The 17,493-nt window shown below is 38.9% G+C and overlaps 1 protein-coding gene across 1 annotated transcript in view; it reads left to right on the top strand.

Moving 5' to 3' along the window:
- Positions 1–17,493, top strand: part of LOC103113428 (EGF-like and EMI domain-containing protein 1) — a 684,559-nt gene that overhangs the window by 441,445 nt on the left and 225,621 nt on the right. The window contains 1 exon segment of the mRNA XM_060171006.1: positions 11,321–11,443. Coding sequence (XP_060026989.1) covers positions 11,321–11,443 — 123 coding nt within the window.

Raw genomic sequence — 17,493 nt, forward strand, 5'->3', positions numbered from 1 at the left:
ATGCTGTTCTCTTGTCCTTACCCAGCTTTTGTAGTCCTTACTTTATCTGACATGGTTAGCCTTGGAGTGATTAAGGGAAGTGAAATAGGAAGTGGCTGAGGAGGGTGTCTAAGTCTAAGTAGAAACTATTTGATTAAGTACTTTATATTGTCTATTTTATATCTTTCTACTTGCTGTGCTCACTGAGTCACTGAAAACTATTGTATGCTTTTACTGTATGGTATATATTTTCCCCTAACTTATGGACACAGGTGTACATAAGCCCTATCTCATGAGCCCTGGTCTATATCTAGGTTCTGAGGCTTTATTAGGAAGTGTATCACCCAAAATGGAGTTAAGGAGTCCTATGAGCTAGAAAAGGTATCACCAGAGTAATGAAGCTGGTGGTTTCACATTCTACGCCTGACACTTCTGGATGCAGTCCGAAGTGAAACATGCCAAGATGGTACTGGTTGCATTGATTTAGCCAGGATCAGCAGGTGCAATATCAGTTTTCATGAAGTGAGAGAAGCATTCAAGAAAGTCAGTCTCACCCTAGAGGTTCCAGGACTGGGTGTATGGATCAACCTGCCAATACCCATGTCCAGTGGAGAAGCAATTACAGAAGTCACATCTTTCACTTTCTCCACCCAGTAATGATCCTGGGTCCATACTCCCAGAGGAAAGCTTCCAGTAGATGGAATGGGATATGGAACTCTGGTGTTGGAAATTGTATGGAATTGTACCCCTCTTATCCTACAATCTTGTCAATCCTTATTAAACAATAGAACAAATTTGAAAAATAGTTTACAGCAAATATAATTATGCGTACTTGTGTAAAATTTCTCAATTTTCTGCAAAACACTCTCACCACCAGGCCAGATCCTCCACCATTATGCACCAGGAGCTGGAATATGCTCTAGTTCTACCCCCAGAGTCCTTTACTTTGATGCAACACAGTAAACCCAGTCCACATTCTGCTTTGTGTTTCCCTTTCTGTCCTTGTTTCTCAACTTAAGTCTGTCAGTGGGATCATCTCATATGCATCTAGAAATAAGCCCCCCACACCTATGGATATCTAATTTTTAACAAGGGGAGTCAAGACTATTAAGTGGAGAAATGAGGGTCTCTTCAACAAATGGTGTTGGGGAAATTGGGGTTGAAAGTGCAGAAAAATAAAACTGAACCACTACATTTCTGCACACACAAAAATAAACTCCAATTGGACCAAGGACTTGGATGATATACCAGAAACTATAAAATACTTAGAGGTAAGTATTAGTAGAACCCTTGTCCATTAAAATTTTATGGGTATCTTCAAGGATACAAATCTAGTTGCAAAGAAGACAAAAAAAATAAATAAATAAACCTATGGGACTACATCAGATTGAAAAGCTTCTGCACAGAAAAAGAAACCACTACCCAAACAAGGAGACCAGTTTTAAATTTTAAGGACACTGTAGCTGCAGTGTGTCATTATAGATGAATTGATAGCCTTGATAATAACATTGAACTTTCGTCATGCTTAACCTGAAAGACTTGCTATATGTCAGAGAGCTTTTGTCATTCATCTTGCTTTTTGAAAGGCCAATTTTATTTGCAACCTTGAATGACATTGGACACATGAAACAGCAAGTTAACTATCATGCAGTGAGCATCTTTAAAAAGGTAATTGCAATTTTAAAATCCTAAGTATTCACTTAGTTTTCAAAAACATCTTCAAAGGCTATGATTTTCATTTTTTTTACTTATGAATACTTTCCCTCAGTTGATAGTAATACTTTAATATGTTCATTTATTTTTTTTTCTGACTACATGATGTTACCAAATATGCACAATGCTCTCTCAACTTAGACTTCATAAAAATGTAAATGACAACAGAAGTGGAAATATGGTTTTATATTTTATTTGTTCATGTTAATAAGTTCCCAGCCAGTGAACTAGTAATACAATAAATTCATTGGTTGTCTTATCTAGCCAATTAAAAACACAACCTCAGATTGTAATAAGTACAGCAGGTTTTTAAAAATAGTGTCACTAGAGAAAAATCAAACTTGGTTTTGAGCTTTCTGTTGTGTAGAATCAAAATAGGGTAGATATTACTATAATTCCACTGATTGAAACTGAATACAGTGCAAATTAAACAGGGCCACAATTAAATGCACTCAGTGAAGCAAGCTTCAATTCTCAAGTAGTAGCTAATGTTCAGCTAATAAAAATAGTAGTAATAATAGCTGTAGAGCTTATTGCAAATATGCAAACTGTACTATGTGTCCTAAATATATTGTAGATTAGATAAATATATAATCTGCATATTAATACATCAATCTTAAATGTCCTTCACTTAAAAAGCATGGATCAACTGCCAATTTCCATGTCCAGCAGAGAAGAAGTTACTTCCAGAAGCCAGAACTCCCACCTTCTGCACCCCAAAAACAAACTTGATCCATCTTCCTAGCAGGAGAGAAGTGATGGAAGGAAGAAGATAAGAGGGCTCTGAATTCCAGCTTCATCAGCACCCAGAGAGAGAGGAGGAAATGTAGAGGGACATATGAAGGTAGCAAGTTGTCATGAGTAACTCAGAGGGGAAGGTAGGATTGAATCAGGAAGATAAAGGGGGCAGTTATGTATAAATGTGGATAGATAGTTGTAGAGATGATGGCTGGCCCATGTGGTGTCTTGCAGTGGGGCAACTTAAGATTCAGAACCCTAGTGGTGGGAATAAATGACATGTAATTTTGTAAATAAATATTAAATCACTAGTAAAATAAAAATAAGAACTACTATAAGTCTAATATTCAAAGGAATACACTAAAAGTAACCTGTGTAGTGCAGTTGGTTCTCAAAAGAGCCTTATCTTATAAGCTGTGACTTTCTTTTTCCTGACTTCACAGGTGACAAAATTAAAAACCATGATGTTAACAATAAGCAGTGCAAATAAGAATGTCCTCATGTTCATTTGTGCTCTAGTTTGAAGCCAGTAAAAGCTATTTCAGGTGTGATCAGTACTAGCTCAGGAAAACAGCCTCCCCACTACATTTACTTGTCCTAGAAAGGTTTCTTTTTTTATATTTGTTATTTATTTATTTATTTATTTATTTATTTATTTATTTATTTTTGCCACTCGGGCTATCACAGGAACTTGTGTCTGCACAATCAATCCACTGCTTCTGGCGGCCATTTCTCCTCCTCCTCCTCCTCCTTTTTTTTTTTTTCCTTTTTTGATAGGGCAGAGAGAAATTGAGAGGAAATGGGGATATGGAGAGGGAGTAAGAAAGAGAGATACCTGCAGCCCTGCTCCAGCATGTGTGAAGCTGCCTCCCCTGCAGGTGGGTGATGGGGGATTTGAACCTCAGTTCTGTGTGTGCTCTATTAGGTGCACCATCCTTCCCTCTCAATTTCTCCCTGTCTCTATCAAATAAATAAATTAAATTAAAAACTTTTCTAAATTTTATCAAAAAGAATATATCACTAGTGATAAGTTTTTCACTGAAAGAACTGCAGGAAGCTGTATGAGTATTTGGGACAATACCTTCAGAGATCAGAAGCATTCACATCATTGCTGTTTTGTGAAGCATAAGACATTCAGTGGGTTAAGCAGTGAGTCTTAGTCATGAAAGATGCACTGAGTAGATGTTCACATTTCATAGCACTGAGTAGCTGTATGCTCTATATAAAGAACACTTTCACTAGTGAAATCTAAAATAGAATTAGTTTTTCAAAAACAACTCTGTATAAAGACATGGGCTACTGCACCTAGTTGAGTGTACACATTACCATGTACAAGGACCTGAGTACAAGCCCCCACACCTCATCTGAAAGGAGATGCTTCACAACTAGTAAAGCAAGTCTGTAGGTGTCTTTCTCCATTTCTCTCCCCTCTCAATTTCCCTCTGTTCTATCAAAATAAGATAGGAATAAAAAAAGAGAGAAAGGAAGAAAGAAGGAAAAGAAAAGAAGGAGGAGGGGAGAGGAAGGAAGGGGAGGGAAAGGGAGGAAAGGGAAGGGGAGGGGAGAAAGAAGGAAGCTGTCTGCCAGGAGCAGTAGATTGGTAGTGTCAGCACAGAAACAAAAACACCATACACTCTGCTATCCACATGAGCAGGCTGAATCTTATAAGTGTGTGCTACAGTTGTGCAATGCTATTGTGCATCATGGTTGCAGACACAGTATAACAAGGCAAAATTAGGGATCTATTAACACTAACTTAAAATAAGTTATTTTCTCATAGCTTTAAAAACCACTGTTGAAGACTTTATCACTGTTTAAATCAAATATTGCAATACACAAAACTCATGAGCCAAGTTTACTTAAGAAGTGAACATCACCAAAATTATGTCAATACTTAAAACCAAATATGTCTTTAGAATAGTCACTGAAAATTGTCTAATACACCATTTTACTCTTTGATTTTATATCACCCTGATACCAAAAGCACACACACAAAAAAACTACAGACCAGTATCTCTGATGAGCATACATGCCAAAATACTGAAAAGATCCTGGCCAACAGGATACTGCAGTATATCAAAAAGATTGTTCATCACGACCAAGTAGGATGTATCCAGGTATTGCAAGTCTGGCTCAACATATGTAAGTCAATCAATGTCATTCACCACATCAATAAAAGCAAAACCAAAACCCACATGATTATCTCAACAGATGCAAAGAAAGCCTTTGACAAAATACAACATCCATTCATGCTTAAAACACAGCCAAAAATAGGAATAGATGGGAAATTCCTCAAGACAGTGGAGTCCATATATAGCAAACCTACAGCCAACATCATACTCAATGGACTGAAGCAGAAAGCATTCCCCCTCAGATCAGGGACTAAACAGGGTTTTCCATTATCACCATTACTCTTCAACATATTATTAGAAGTACTTGCCATAGCAATAAGGCAAGAGAAAAAAATCAAAGGAATACAGATCAGAAGGGAAGAAGTCAAGCTCTCACTATTGGCAGATGATATGATAGTATACATAGAAAAACCTAAAGAATCCAGCAGATTCTACTGGAAGTTATTAGGCAATATAGCAAGGTATCAGGTTACAAAATCAATGTACAAAAATCAGTGGCATTTCTTTATGAAAACCCTGAATCCAAAAAAAGAGGATATCCATAAATCACTCCCATTCACTGTTGCTGCAAAATCAATAAAATACCTAGGAATAAACCTGTTAAAGAAGTGAAAGACGTGTATACTGAAAACTATGAGTCACTACTCATAGAAATAGAAAATGATACCAAGAAATGGAAATACATCCCTTGCTCATGGATTGGAGGAATAAATTTCATAAAAATGAATATTCTCCCCAGAGCCATACCTAAATTTAACGTGATACCTATCAAAGTTCCACCAAGCTTCTTTAAGAGAATAGAACATAAACTACTGTCATTTATCTGGAACTAGAAAATAGCTAGAATCACCAAAATAATCTTCAGGAAAAGAAACAGAAATGGAGGCATCACACTCGCAGATCTCAAACTATATTATAAGATCATCATCATCAAAACAGCCTGGTACTGGAACAGAAATAGGCACACAGAGCAGTGGAACAAAATTGAAATCCCAGAATTAAACCCCCACACATATGGGCATCTAATGTATGATAAAGTGGCCCAAAATATTAAATGGAAGAAGGAAGCTTTCTTCAGTAAATGGTGCTGGGAAAACTAGGTTGAAACATGCAGAAGAATGAAACTGAACCACTTTATCTCACCAGAAACAAAAATCAACTCCCAAATGGATCAAAGACCTGGATGTTAGACCAGAAACAATCAAATAATTAGAGGAAAACATTGGTGAAACACTTTTCCACCTAAACCTCAAGGACATCTTTGATGATAGAAACCTAATTGCAAAGGAAGACTAAAGCAGAAACAAAACCAATGGGACGATATCAAATTGAAAAACTTCTGCACAGCCAAAGAAACTATCACACAAACAAGGAGACCCCTCACAGAATGGTAGAAGATTTTCACATGCCACACGTCAGACAAAAGACTAAAAACCAAAATAGATAAAGAGCTCAGCAAACTAAGCAACAAAAAAGCAAATGACCCCATCCAAAAATGGGCAGAAGATATGAATAGAACATTCACTACAGAAGTGATCCAAAAGGCTAACAAACATATGAAAAATTACTCCAGGTCACTGATTGTCAGAGTAATGCAAATTAAGACAATATTGAGATACTACCTCATCCCTGTGAGAATGGCATACATCAAAAAGGACAGTAGCAACAAATGCTGGAGAGATTGTGGAGACAAAGAACCATTCTGCACTGCTGGTGGGAATGTAAATTAGTCCAATCTCTGTGGAGAACAGTCTGGAAAACTCTCATAAGGCTAGATATAGACCTTCCATATGATCCAGTAATTCCTGTCTTAGGGATATACCCCAAGGACTCCATAACACCCAACCAAAAGGATATGTTTATGCCTATGTTCATAGCACCACAATTCATAATAGTTAGAACCTGGAAGCAAACCAGGTGCCCAACAACAGATGAGTGGCTGAGAAAGCTGTGGTATAGATACACAATGGAATCTATGCAGCTGTTAAGAACAATGAACCCACCTTCTGTGACCCATCTTGGATGGAGCTAGAAGGAGTTATGTTAAGTGAGCTAAGTCAGAAAGATAAAGATAGTATGGGATGATACCACTTGTAAACAGAAGTTGAGAAAGAATAACAAAGAGGGAAACTCAAAGCTGGATTTGACAGATCCACAGGGATGCAGAGGTCACATAGGCGCCTAAGCTGATTATGGGCCCCAGACCACATCAAATTGATGGGGTTTAAGGTCAACAATATTTACATCCCTTTCTGATATTAGGGAGCTACTGTCTTCCCTGATCCAGCTTTCTGGTCCTTTTTCCAGCCATGACATCATCTCCCCCAGACAATAACTTGGATCCACCTGCATATCAGATTTCAGGCTCAGGGCATAAATAAAAACTAGTATAGCCATAGGCCCATTGGAATATAACTAAAATATGCCTGCTAGCTACCTCCAAAACAAGACCCCCCTAACTCTTCATCTCTACTACTCTAGCCTTTAGGTTCATAATTAGTCAACAATTTGTTTGGCTTCATATGTTAACTTTCTTTTCAGCCACCAGGTTTCAGATGTTAGCATGATGCCAACCAGACTTCCCTGGACAGACAGCCCCACCAATGTGTCCTGGAGCTCTAATCCCCCAGAACCCTGCCTGTTGGTATGCATGAGACCCCTTCTGTTTCATTTGGTTTAAATCCCCACTGCTTAACACTATTCTATTTACATAACCACTTCATTCTATTTACATAACCGCTGTTAACAAGTTCCACTCTCCCTCCAGGGCATTTGTGGTTCAGTGATAGGATTCTCGCCTGCTCCACCCCCTCCTTGTCACACCCTGATTTTCACCAGTCACTTTTCTCTCCACCCTCTCTATGTCACATCCTGTTTCCACCCTACTTGGGAAGTATATATAAAGACAGCATTGTGAGTTTTAGAGTACTTTACCTTGAGTTTAGCTTAGCTCGTCTTAGATTGTGCTGTGTGAATAAAGAGATACTGCCTACAGCTCAACCATGAATCCCTGGTCTTCTGTTACCCGCCCGTGAAGCCAGCCCGGTGAAAACAACATAACCCGTCGAAAACAACACCTGCCCCACTAGGGAAAGAGGGAGGCAGGCTGGGAGTATGGATTGACCTGTCCATGCCCATGTCTGAGGAGAAGCAATTACAGAAGCCAGCCCTTTCTCATTTTGCATCCCACAACGAACTTAGGTACATATTCCCAGAGGGTTAAAGAATAGGAAAACTATCAGAGGAGAGGATGTACAGAGTTCTGGTGGTGGGAATTGTGTGGAGTTGTACCCCTTTTATTCTATGGTTTTGTCAATGTTTCCTTTTTATAAATACATTTAAAAAAAAGACTACTACTGTAAAGACAATAACTTTGCCAATGCTATATGTTAGATTTTCAAATTTTTCCAAGCTTTTTCCATAATTAAATATGGTTTGTTATACTTGCAACTACAGAAACAATGTATACTCTATTTCAACATAATAGTTCTCTATACTGTTTCAAAGGCATTACAATCATAACTCAGAGTGGCTATACTGAAGTACTGAAGTGATACATTGATTAATCATCCTCATTATGGTGGATATTTAAGCTGTTGTAAATGCTTTATTTAATGTGTATGATCTTCCTTCCTTCCTATATTTCTTCCTTTATTCCTATTATTCTTTTCCTTCTCCTACTCCTCCTTCTACTCCTTTTTCTCTTTTTTTTCCTCTTCTCTTTTTTGTCACCAAGGTTATCCCTGGGTCTTGATGCTCACACATATGCACAACTTCTGTTGGCCTATATATTTTTTTCTTTGCTAGACAGTGAAAGACCTAAAAGGAGCAGGGGAAAGAGGAAGAGGGATAAGCTGCACTAGGTGCCAGGCTGTGGTGCTCCTGATTAAATGTACAGTGTACAAGAACCCAAGTTCATGCCTCAGTCCCCACTTTCAGGGGGAAAGCTTCATGAGTAGTGAAGCAGTGCTGCAGATATGTCTCTGTCTCTCTCTTTTATCTCTCCCTCTCAATTTCTCTCTGTCTCTATTCAAGATTATATATATTACAAGTAAAACATAATTTAATAAAATGAGAAATAACTAGAGCACCATTTCTCCATGAAGATTTCCTCCTACAGGTACCTGTGGCTAGAATCTGATTCCTTGCATATGATAGTCTGTGAGATCCACTCAGTGAGCTATCTGCTGGCTCCCTTCATTCTTCTTTTGAATTTGAATACTTAATTGAGTATGCATAGTTTTATATGATCTCATTAGTTTAGTGTGTCACTATGTTATTGTTTGTGTTACAATGTCTAACATAGATATATGTGTATCTTAGGATGAACTCTTTTATTTATTTGTTTAAAAAGGTGACATTAATAAAATCATAGGACAAGAGGGGTACAAATCCACAAAATTCCCACTTCCAGATCTCCGTATCCCATCCCCTCCCCTGATAGCTTTCATATTCTTTATCCCTCTGGGAGTATGGACCCAAGGTCATTGTGGGATGCAGAAAGTGGAAGGTCTGGCTTCTGTAATTGCTTCCCCACTGAACATGGGTGTTGACTGGTCGATCCATACCCCCAGCCTGTCTCTCTCTTTCCCTAGTATGGTGGGGCTCTGGGGAAGTGGAGCTCCAGGACACATTGGTGAGGTCCTCTGTCCAGGGAAGTCTGATCGGCATCATGCTGGCATCTGGAACCTGGTGGCTGAAAAGAGAGTTAACATACAAAGCCAAACAAACTGTTGAACAATCATGGACCTAATCACAGAGTTATCCTGTGTATCTCTCTCTCTCTCTCTGTGTGTGTGTGTGTGTGTGTGTGTGTGTGTACCTCCAGGGTTATTGCTGGGGCTTAGTGCCAGCACTACAAATCCATGGCTCCTGTCAGCCATTTATTTCATTGTTTTCCATAGGACAAAGAGAAGTTGAGAGAGGAGGAGGAAGAGAGAGAGAGACAGAGAGAGAGACAGAGAAAGACAGAGAGATAAAGAGACAAGAAACCTGCAGACCGGCTTTACCACTCTTGAGGAATGCCCCTGCAAGTGGGAAGCAGTGGCTCAAACCCAGATCCTTGCTCTAGTCCTTCCACTTCGTAAGCACTTAACCAGGTGCACTACTGCCTGGTCCAGAAATCACAGAATTCTCAATAAATGATTGTTCCTGACACATCTTCTTCAGACAAACTATATTTGAAGTATAATATTCCATCTTGTTTGGAAGCCTGTGCTCCAATATTCTTTATGAAGTTTACAGTCACTGAATTTCCTCTCTGTAACATAAGGTAGCACAAAGCACGGCACCTATGTGGAATATCATCATCATTTAATATCTGTTAATCATTAATTCATCATCTGTACATTACTTTGATTTTGATTCTTAAACTCAAGAGTGCATTTGGCTTTTATTGTAGAATGGAAAGGGTTCAATACTACAACAAGTTCTCATTATTTGATTACAGTTTAGGTGCAGTAATAGATTTATACACATATGTAGACCCATTATATAAGCCAAGGTTCAGTACTGGTGTGAAACATTTCTGTTAGTGTTTCAAGCAGCAAGGAAAAAAATGCAAGAAGCTAACTGGTTGCACCTTTGGAAGGGCTGGGACAACGGAAGTTTAGAACTGACCCTAAGGTCTGCAGCTCCAGGGCCCATTATTGTCACAACAAGTCAGAGTAATGTTAGGAACTGCTGCTGTCACCTGACCAAGTCAACACTGCTTAAAATAATCACATTGGGTGGTGGGAATTGTGTGGAATTGTACCCCTCCTACCCTATGGTTTTGTTAATTAATCCTTTCTTAAATAAAAAAAATTAAAAAAGAAAGAAAAAGAAAAAGAAAAAAATCACATCCCTATAACCTTTCTTGCCATTGTCAACAACAGCAAGAAAAGACCTGCTTCTCACCCCTGCTTGCCCCACTTGCTAAAAGTGCATCTGATTAGCAGAACTGAATGATTCTCTGGAACCTGAATTGAATGGAGTCTGGGAAATGTAGTATATAGAATGGAGCAGGAGCAGGAGCACCAAGCTTGTGTTAGCATGTTTTTTTTTCTTTGCCTCCAGAATTATAACTGGGGCTCAGTAGCTGCACTACAAGTCCACTGCTCCTGGAGGCCATTTTTTCCATTTTATTTGATAGGACAGAGAGAAATTGAGAGAGGAGGGAGAGATAGAGAGGTAAAGAGAAAGAAAGACACCTATACACCTGCTTCACCCCTTGTGCAGCATTTTTGGGGGTAGGGAAGACTGGAACCTGAATCCTTGAGTGAGTCCTTGTGCTTTGTACTATGTGCCCTTAACCAGGTGTGCCACCAACTGACCCCAGCATGTCTTTTCAGCTTTAACAGAAAGTAGGTATTTCTTTTCCACACCAAGAAGCATATTGATTAGACAGCTCCCTAACACATGGTCCAAAAATAATTCAAATACAAAATATCATGACTTGTGTTTTTCTTTCTTTTTTAAAAATTTTTTATTAGGGACAGAATAGTGGCTTACAAGATGATGAAATTACAAGAATACAGTTTCACATCACACCCACCACCACTCAAACGCTGTGTCTTGTTACTTTTTACCTTCTGTCAAAAAAAAAAAAAAGAGCTTACTGGATCTAACTAAAATGAGATGTGATGTTTTTATCTTGTTTAATGGGAGATCAAAACTGAATCCACCCTGTGAGATGACAACATATTTGAGACTCCCATTCAAGTCTTTCTGTGTGTCTGGTTCTAGGAGGCTAATTCTGTGCAAATATTCCACTGCAGATATAAATGAATGTACCATTGACAATGGCGGCTGTCAGGATCAGTGCTATAACACAATTGGCAGCTACTACTGCAGATGCCAAGCTGGCCGGAAGCTGGAGGAAGATGGCAAAAGATGTGAAGGTAACAGTTAAGACTGTCTGCTTACTGATAAGGAAAGGAGTCACTAAGTGATGCCAAAGGGGTGGGGGTGTGTCTTTCATCTGGAGCCAGATGAAGTGCTTATGTTGAATGTTGTCAAGAGCACAGATCTTCCTCTCATGTCTAGATTACTAAATTGTAACCCTGAGAACACTTCAAGTAGCTCATTATAGGAAACATATGATTATATGCTGGTTTGGTTGTGTCATGTTCTGATTATGGAGTTGCAATCGTTCATTTAAATCCCCAAGTAAAGTACATATGTTTGAGAGTATTTCACTTAATTCTGCAGTAAAATGGTGCTTATCCTAAAATACTCACACATGTCGCCACAATAGAGATGGAAGGACAGGGAACTAACCACAATGATGTTGTTCTTGGTGTAGACCTAGCACTTTTTTCCCACAAACATCAACTTTCTGTCTACTTTTCAAATTAATTCCACTCCTTGCTTTATTTGTTAATTTACCATTTTGTTCATTTGCCAGTCACTGAGTTTCTGCTGTGTAGCAGGCATTATTCTATACTCTGGGGATATAAAAGTTAATGAGAAATAATTTCTGCCCTGAAGGAGCTCACTGATTAGAGAGAAAGATTGAAATGTTAGTTGAAACCTTGCAGGATGGTCTTTCATTGCGGTGCAATATACAGGTAAGTGCACTGAATTCAAAGAGACCTGACTTTGAGTCTCAGCTCTGTCAGTGTTGATATGTACAACCATGAGTACATCCTTATTCTTGCTAAGATTCTCTCCTGAGCTGTAAAGTTTGGGAACATAATGACAGTTCTCCAAACCATCAACCTTTCTGAAGGCATGGAATAATATAATGCATCCAAAACACAGGATAACGAGTAACACAAAACTGACTATTGTTCTCTCATCTAAGAAGTCAATTATTGTCCATATTGGGAATCTTCTTAGATAAACTACTTCCTTCTCCCATCTTGCCTAAATAGGGAAAAACCAAGTGAAACAGATTGCTAATGTCATGCCTTAGAACTGATTTTTCTGGCTTTTTCCCCCCCATTATGTTCATTCTTCAAATTCTTGATTATTTGATGTGCTCAACCATTTTTATCTAGATCAGCCAGAACTGCATTTGTTTTTCGTTTTTGCATTGAACTTAAAAACTCATACTCCATTTGTTTGTTTGTTTGTTTTTGTTTCATTGGCAATGCACATATCTGGATTGGGCCATATGAAAATAATCTGTTAGAGGAGAAAAAACAGAAACAGACAAAAGATATCCAGCTGAAGACAGCTGGGATTGGCATGTGGCTGTGTTGGGGAATCTGATGACAAGCTGCAGACAGGTTAGTGAATTTATCAGGTTCCCGGGAAGCTGTGCAGTTCAGTTGCTTCCAGTAAGAATCAGGAAGGCAGCAACAGGAAGAGCTCTGTTTGGCAGCCAGAAGATATTCCAGGGCAAAGGTGTCTGCATCTCTCTGTGACAGACATCCTGTTGTCAGAATCCTATCCCTGAAAGGGTATACATTTCCATTTCAAAGCTCTAAATTCACCCACTTTCTTTTTCATTTGAATGAGGTGACCATTATTTCTGATAAGATTGGTTGATAGTACAGATCCCTGTATCTGAGACTGGCTAACCAAGTGGCATACTTGGATAATTACCCACATTACTTTGTGAAAGGACCTGAGTTCAAGCCCCCAGTCTCCACCTATTTGGAAGGGGAAGCTTGAAGAGGGCTGAAAGGACCTTTCTTTCTCTCTCCTTTTCTATCTCCCTCTTCCAGTTCAGCTTTTCTTTGTCTCTATCCAATTAATGAATAAATAATATAAATATATATTTAAAGTCAAAGAGTGCAAAGTCCAAATGAATGCTGTGCTAATGAACATTGAAGAGAGCAGAGATTGGGGCCAGGTGGTAGTGCACCTGGTTGAGCACACATATTGGAGTGTTAAGGACCTTAATTCAAAATTCCAGTCTCCCTGCAGAGGGGAAGAAGTTTTGTGAGTGGTGAAGCAGGGCTGCAGGTCTCTCTGTCTCTATTTCTCTCTCCCACCCACTTTCCTCTTGATTTCTGGCTGCCTCTATCCAAAAAATTAAAGATAATTTAAAAAGTTTTTTTAAAGAAGAGAGCAGAGATTATTTGTAATGTTCAGACCCTCCCTTGAGTAGCAGCTATTTATTTGTTTTGTCTGGCTCGCTGATGATTCCAGCAACTGCAATTTGTTGTAGATAGATAAGACAACTACTTTCCCCCCAATTTTTAGGCATTTTTGTTTATTTATGATAAATAGTGGTATATAAGATTGTAAGATTTTAAGAGTATAGTTCGATATTGCACCCACCGCCAAAGTTCTGTGTTGCACCCCCACCCACTTCACTGCTGGGCCCTTCCAACTACAGCCAACATAGCAGTTCTCAGGAATTTTTAGAAACTGTTTCTGGGTTGTTTGTTTGTTTGTTTTTCAAGTATATCATCAAAACCATCTGCAAGTAAGACAACTAGTTTTTATCACTTTTATTAGTCGATAAAGCACATTCAACTCTGTGCCTGCTAACTTATTTACATGCAATTGTTTTGTATTTAATTGGTGATAGTTATCCTCAAGAGCTCACAGAAACGTCAAAATATTTAGACAGATGATTTCCATAGTTTTATGTAACTGGCTTCCACTGGCAGAAACGGAACAAGAGTCAGGTTATCATCATGAAAATTAAGACTTTTAATCTTGAACTAACACTGGTAATTGCAGAACTGGACATGTTGATATAAAGTAGAGAAGCTTCCTAGTGAAGACCCATTTCTCTCTGACTCATTCTTCTGCTATGAATAACTATGTGGTAGATGAGGCAATGCTTGAGATTGAGTGTGAGCAACTTATAACTATGTGGAATTTGCTTATGCACATAATCAAATAAGAAGTGCTGGAGGTCATTTTGAGATTGAATGCATCCTAATGCCCCTGTAAATTAGCATTTCAAGCTGTGGGAAAGTCGTGATTATGACTCCTGTATCTCCTGAATGCTAAGAGTTAAAGGCTGCCTGTGTCAGAGTCTGTTTTGCTGAATGCTGCCACTAGAGGATTAAATCATCATTTCGAAAGGCTCTTTTGTGATATTGTAAAGTAATTGAATTTACTTGAATCACCTTTAAAAACACAGATCAACCTTTGAGCAGAGACACTTGTTATACCATGAAACTAAATAGTCTATCCAGCCATAGAACTGGAGCATTTGTAAATGTCCTTGTTCAGTAATCATAATCTTTCACCTTTTTTATTTTTTTCCCTTTTAGAGACTTACAGATTGAAGGGGAAGGCCTTATAATGTGGTTATATTAGTATTTTCATTTTTATACTGTCATGCTAAAGCATGGCTTCTGACTCATCCTACGTGTACACTCTTATAAGGCACAGGTTAAGGGTGCACAGTGGTGCACTTGGTCCAGCACACACATTACCATGTGCAAGAACTCAGGTTAAAACCCTCAGTCCCCACCTGCAGGGGGTGGAGGGGGGAAGCTTCAAGATTGGTGAAGCAGGCCTGCAGTTGTTTCTATTCCTCAACCTTTTTTTCTCTCCTCATTCCCTCTCAATCTCTCTCTGTCATATCAAATAAAATGGATTTTATTAAAAAGCAAAAGTGGCTTCCAGGAGCTGTGGATTTATAGTGCTGCCCCCAAGCCACAGTGATAACCTGGAGGCAATAAAATTAATTAATTAATCAATTAATTAAGACACAGATTAAAGGGAGAAAGACTCCACTATCTTAAGGAATTTTCCATCTATTGCCATTTTGTAGTGTTTTGATCATAAAAGTATGTTGGATTTTGTCAAAGGCTTTCTCTGCTCCTATTGAGATAATCATCTGGCTTTTGGGTTTGCTTTTATTTATATTATGATGAGTCACATTGATTTACTTATGTATATTGAACCAGCCTTGCATTCCCAGGGTAAACTCCACTTGGTCATGCTGCACAATGTTTTCAGTATACTGCTGTATCTGGTTGGCTAGGATTTTGTTCAATATTTTAGCATCACTGTTCATCTGAGCTATCAGTCTGTAGTTTTCTTTTCTTTTCCTTTTTTTTTTTTTTGTTTTGTTTTGTTGTATCCCTATCTGCTTTTAGTATCAGGGTAATGTTGCATTCATAGAAGGTAGTATTCCTGTGTCTTTGATCTTTTGGAAGAGCTTTAAGAGTAGAAGTATTAACTGTTTCCTGAAGGTTTTGTAGAATTTATTTGTGAAGTAATCTGGTCCTTGTTCCTCACTGAATAAATAAATTCCCTCCCTCCAAAACATCAGAATGGCATATGCCTATAGTCAGTACATTTTTAATTCCTCTCTGCATTCAATGAGTGTAACTAGATTTTAAAAAAAGAACATTTATTTACCAGCTGATCTTTCTGCAGATATTTGCTTATAACTGAGCTGGTTGCATTTGAAAGACAAATCCCATTATTGCCTCTAAGGACTAAGTCAAAATCTTTTCATTTGACTTGAACATTCTGAAGTTTCTCTGTGTAACTCATTTACTAGTTTAGCTTAGTTTTATCACTTTCAGGGATATGAGCTCTTTTTTTCCCTCTTCTCTTTCTCTACCTCCTCTTCTTCCACTTCTCAATCTTCCTCCACTTTCCCCTCTTCCTCTTCTCCCTCTTCTTCTACCTCTCTATCTCCCTTTAATCCCTCTCCCTCTTCTTCTTCATCTTCCTTTTCTCTTTCTCTGTTTTCATCTTATTTAATTTTTTTCCAGAGCACTGTTCCATTATGGTAAATTACGGCACCAGAAGTTGAAGATGGGACCTCTTGGGCTGGGTTGTGGTGCACCCAGTTAAACATACATAGTACTAAGTGAAAGGAGCTGCACAAGGATTGGGGTTCAAGTCTCCACTCCCCACCATCAGGGAGGCACTTCATAAGCAGTGAAGCAGATCTGCAGATCTCTTTCTCTCCCTCTTTATCTCCCCCCCTCTCAATTCCTCACTGCCCTATCTAGTAAAATGGAAAAAAATGGCCACCAGGAGCTGTTGATTCATAGTGCCAGCACTGAGTTCCAGTGATAACCCTGAAATAGCAGGAGGAGGAGGAGGAGGAGGAGGAGGAGGAGGGAGAGGAGGGGGGAAGAGTAAGAGGAGGGGGAGGTTGAGGAAAAGAAAGAGGGGGAGGGGAAGGAGGAGGAGAATAATAAGAGGAGTAAGAAGAGGAAGATGGGAACCTCTGGGGCTTCAGGTTTGAAAATTGGTTGTGCTACCATTGGAGCAATCACCCCATCCTACCAATTGTCTCATGCCTTTTGTCCCCTATAGCTGGGATTTCACCACTCCAGGTTGACCTTGTCAGATAGAAATTACATGTGAGAACACCATACATCAGAAAGGAGAGTAACAACAAATGTTGGAGAGGTTGGGGTAAGGGAACACTCTACATTTCTGGAAATGAACATTAGTTCAACTCCTGTTGAGAGCAGTCTGGAGAAGTCTAACAATGCTAGAGATGGACCTACACTATGATACAGAAATTCCTCTCTCGGGTATATACCCAAAGGAAACAAATACACCCATACAAAGAGATCTGTGTAGACTGATATTCACAGCAGCACAATTTGTGATAGCCAAAACCTGGGCACCAAGCCCATGTGTCAACAACAGATAAGTGTCTAAGAAAGTTGTGGTGTATATGCATAATGGAATAATACTCATGTTAAGAATAATGAAATCACCTGCTTAGCCTCATATTAGAGGAAGCTTGAAAAAATTATGTTAAGTTAGATAAGCCAGAAAGAGAAGGATAAATATGGAATTATCTCATTCATAGGCAGAACTTAAAAACAAGAACAGAAAGAGGACCACAAAGTAAAACATGGACTGGTTTGGTGTATTTCACTAAAGCAAAGGACTCTGGGTAAGGATGGTGGGTGGGGGTTGGGGGTGGGGCCTTTGGGGTTCTGGTTCATGATGGTAAAAAAGGACCTCCATCATAGGTGAGAGTGTTTTACAGACAGCTATCACAGAGATATGAGAAAGTGTACCCATGTGTCAATGACTTCTGTAAAGTATTAAC

This window comes from Erinaceus europaeus, chromosome 14, assembly GCF_950295315.1.
Source record: "Erinaceus europaeus chromosome 14, mEriEur2.1, whole genome shotgun sequence".
Classification (NCBI taxonomy): Eukaryota; Metazoa; Chordata; class Mammalia; order Eulipotyphla; family Erinaceidae; genus Erinaceus; species Erinaceus europaeus.